General features: G+C 28.9%; 1 protein-coding gene across 1 annotated transcript; it reads left to right on the top strand.

Annotated features, from left to right (window-relative positions):
* Nucleotides 1–256: 256 nt before the first annotated feature.
* Nucleotides 257–2997, top strand: LOC108347120 (soluble inorganic pyrophosphatase 1). Its single transcript, XM_017586254.2, has 9 exons — nucleotides 257–411; nucleotides 664–799; nucleotides 890–918; nucleotides 1402–1467; nucleotides 1620–1727; nucleotides 1932–1997; nucleotides 2083–2203; nucleotides 2420–2501; nucleotides 2756–2997. The coding sequence occupies exons 2-9, from the start codon at nucleotides 673–675 to the stop codon at nucleotides 2796–2798; spliced, it is 642 nt and encodes a 213-aa protein (XP_017441743.1). The 5' UTR covers nucleotides 257–411; nucleotides 664–672; the 3' UTR covers nucleotides 2799–2997.
* Nucleotides 2998–4189: the final 1192 nt, after the last annotated feature.

Here is a 4189-nt window from a genome sequence, read left to right as displayed (position 1 = left end):
TAATTTTTTTTTTCTATAACATACTAGTATGTAAAGTTTGTTACCATTTGAATAACATAATTATTAATTTTTTAAAGACTGTAATTACTTTAAAAAAAAACATTAAACGGCTTTTATATTTTAACATTTTTTTTAATTATTTCTCTTCAGACATCATATAAAAACATATGAAAAAATTAATAAAAATAAGAGTACGTGTGTTCTGTTTTGTTTTGGTTTTTGATTGGCTAGAAATTGTCTTTTGAAAGTTCCAAAGAACAGGTGGAATGGTAAGCATAATTGTCTCCCGTGCAAACATCATCTTCTTCTTCCCTTGACCTCTCTATATATACACACAACAAATTATCATCTTCTTTCTCAGATCTCTTTTACCTTCTTTCAACAATATTTTCATATACTATATTGTTCAAGGTATGTTACTTCTTCTGTTCTAAACTTTATAATATATCATTTATTTTGTTAATGTGCATTAAGATATCATGCTTCTTTTCTGAGTTTCATATCATGACCATTTAGGGTAGATTCATATTTTCAATAAAGTATGCAGATGCTTAGTTTCTATTGCAACTTATTGTTAATGTTATGTAACTTGTAACACTAGAAATAGAGCAATTTCTGGTGGAATATTAAGATTGTATATGAACATGACTTTGCTGTGTTTAGACTTTGAAGATGAGTACTGAGGAGAATGGTGAAGAAGTTCGTGAAACTCGTCAAACTCCTAAATTAAATGAAAGGATTCTGTCATCTTTGTCTAGGAGATCAGTTGCTGCTCACCCTTGGCATGATCTTGAAATTGGTATCTTGTTCAATGATTGGTTTGGTTTGATGTTATATTATATTACACCACCGAAGAAAAGTAGTTTATGTTCTTAGGTTTCATTTGCAGGACCTGGGGCACCTATGATTTTTAATTGTGTAAGTTCTGATACTGGAGAAGAATGTCCATAATTCTGAATTATTTTATTGATTTATAAACACCACACTGATTACTATAAATCCTGTAACTCTTAACACCTTTACACTCTTAAATGATTGATCCATTTCTGCATTATAACATTTTTGAAATCTGCATTGGTTTATGTTTTTCAATGATAATATTCATGAAAAGCTGTCACTCTATTAGATTGGAAATCAATTGTGAGTCTAAGTTCTATATTAGTAAAAATGAAAAAGTGAAGCATTATATAAAGTAAAGATATATTAACGAATTGTCTTAAGGTTTTAGACAGTGAATGATAGTGAATGATGTCAATTTTTTACCTGACTGAATTCAGGGTGTTGTGTCTTTACGGTGAATCCCTTCTCTCAATAAACCTGACACATTCTTGAGTAGAAATTTCCTGCTATATATGTTGTTGATGCATGTTCAATGCTTACTAGTTTAGTTTGTATTTATAGGTTGTGGAGATCACTAAAGGAAGCAAGGTCAAATACGAACTTGACAAAAAAACTGGATTAATCAAGGTATGAATCGATTTCTTTTTTGGCTTTGAAATGGGAGTATATGGTGTTGTGATCTGAAAAGGATTTTACAGAGAAATCTCTTCAAGATGATATTTTTATGAGCATTTTTTTCTGCTGTATCTTCATATTCTCACCATCTAAATAATTATCAGGTTGATCGAATATTGTACTCATCAGTTGTTTATCCTCATAACTACGGTTTCATCCCAAGAACTCTATGTGAAGACAATGATCCACTTGATGTCTTGGTTCTCATGCAGGTAAATTCATATCATTTTAAACTCATCCAACTTATACAAGAAGGCTTAATATCACGTTTTTCAAAAGATGTCAGAAACTCAAATGCTGCTTTAGCCATATATATTATGTTCTTAGATATAGTACTTAGTTTGATGAGAATGTTTGAGTTATATATACCAACAAAGTTTTTGATTGGTAAACTTACTGAATGACTGACATGGTAGGAGCCAGTTCTTCCTGGTTGTTTCCTAAGAGCCAGGGCCATTGGACTCATGCCTATGATTGATCAGGTATAATTTTTTGGCCTTTTGGTTGATAAAACAGAGGCTATTTTGTTTCAACCATTTGAAGAATAAAAGGTTGATCCAATTACAGGGGGAGAAGGATGATAAAATTATTGCTGTGTGTGCTGATGATCCTGAGTATAAACACTACACTGACTTGAAAGAACTTGCACCTCATCGCCTCTCTGAGATTAGACGTTTCTTTGAAGATTGTATCCTTAAAAAATCTTATTCCAAGACAACATTTACTTCTACCTTTACTTCATCTTTTCATTCTTTAACTAATAAAACAGTTCCATTCAGTTTTTCCTTCATAAATCTGAGACCACTGAAAGGAATATGACCTTTTTGAAATTAAAAGGTTAAAGCAGAAAATTATGTGCATTTCCATAAAAGTATTAAGTGCATTTCTTAACATATTGTTAAAGACAAGAAGAATGAGAACAAGGAGGTAGCAGTTAATGACTTTTTACCTGCATCTACTGCTGTTGAAGCCATCCAATTCTCAATGTCAGTATCTTTAGAGCTCCTGGTTTGATTTTCTTTAACTCTAATTTCTAGTTAAAATTGGTTTTGAGGCATAATTCATGGTCTCCAATAACAAAATATTGTATACCTTATAGATCAGTTACTCAACCATGTTTATCTGATTTCTGTGTTTAGTCATTCATGTGATTTGTTTATGTAACATAAATACTGTACTGAAATCTACATCATTTCATTTCACTTCTCTATTACTATACTTTGTCTCTGATGTGTTGCAGGGATCTTTACGCGGAGTATATTCTGCTTACTTTGAGGCGATAAACAAAAATACTATCCTCTACAAGCTAGAATAAACCACTCTAGAGGTTTTTCCATATATTGTGATGAAGATTTATTGTATTTTGTACTGAGTTGGATACTATAATAGTTCTTTTGTTTGTTTTACCAAGTGAAGAAGTCACAATCTGTGAATTCATGTAGAGTCCCAGTTGTTTAATATATATGTATTTTTCTTATATTATCCAGTTTCCAAATAATATTTTGGTAATACTGCCATTTGTAACCTCTATTTTGGACACCTAGGATACTTATAAATTGTACATTGTTCAGTATTAAAAAATAAATTTTAAACTTAATTTAATTATAAAAAGTTAGCTTATAAAATTTGTAAGATGAAATTTATATTTATTTATATATTATAAATTATTTTTATTTTTAGTGAATATATAACTTTTATTATTAATTTTGAGTGTGAAACTAAATATTAATAAATAATTTAATAATAACTAAAATAATAAACTAAACATATAATCCACTTCACTTACTTAAATAATAAATTTTAAGCTTGATTTTGTTGTACTTTGCTTTGATAAGGTTCAGGTTAGTTAGGACCTTTATCTTGTTCTCAAATAAAAAGTAGGCATTTTGCAGTGTGGAGGAAGGGCTGTAATATCTAATATGGGTTAAATTACTGGTTTTTCTATCTGTAAATAAGGGTAAAGTAATAGTAAGTAAATAAATTAATAGAAAATTCATGCAACATATTTTTTCAATTTAAAAAATTTCAAAATATCAACTGAAAAGTTTTATAGAAGGAGTGTTTGACGTTATGAGGTTGATATGCATTTTAAAAATCACTTAAAAAAATTTTAAAAAGTAATTTAAGAGTCTAAACAATTAAGATTTGGAATGAAAGGGAATTTTCAAGAAAATTTCACAGATAATTTGAAATATAATTACATAAGATTTAAAAGTAGGAACTTTTTTAATACAAAAAAATTGAATTAATTATTTTGAAATTCATTCATGTACGTGTTTTGAGAGTGATTCAAGAATTTATGCTTGTTATGTCATTGACCTAAGTGTAATAGTAGTTTTCTGTGCAATGAGTAATGGTGTTTATAGCATCCTATAATAGTCATTAATTGGACTTAGGTCTTTGGAGTTTAAGGTCAAAATCCATATTGTCATAATGACATCATAATTCAAATCCTTATTAAGATATGTGCTTTTATTTATAGATTAAGTTGCATTGAATCATAGGTTTTTGTACTTTCTGAGAGCAAGATAGTTTTCATGACACAAAAAGGCTGTTCATTTATTTTTCAAAATAAATATTAGTGAAACATTTAATCCAAACCATTTTTTTTTTCTTTCTAAAACCAATTACTGAAAAAAATTCATCCAAAGGCGAATACTCTACTCTAAACAAA

This window comes from Vigna angularis, chromosome 9 (assembly GCF_016808095.1).
Source record: "Vigna angularis cultivar LongXiaoDou No.4 chromosome 9, ASM1680809v1, whole genome shotgun sequence".
Lineage (NCBI taxonomy): Eukaryota > Viridiplantae > Streptophyta > Magnoliopsida > Fabales > Fabaceae > Vigna > Vigna angularis.
The sequence above is the reverse complement of the archived record's forward strand: the minus strand, read 5'-3'. Positions and strand labels throughout refer to the sequence as shown.

Excerpts from the sequence above, each read along its gene's own strand:
- LOC108347120 (XM_017586254.2), top strand. The coding sequence starts at position 673 with ATGAGTACTGAGGAGAATGGTGAAGAAGTTCGTGAAACTCGTCAAACT. Across the intron at positions 919-1,401 it reads CACCTATGATTTTTAATTGT|GTTGTGGAGATCACTAAAGG; the intron begins GTAAGTTCTGAT and ends TTGTATTTATAG. Across the intron at positions 2,502-2,755 it reads GAAGCCATCCAATTCTCAAT|GGATCTTTACGCGGAGTATA; the intron begins GTCAGTATCTTT and ends GATGTGTTGCAG.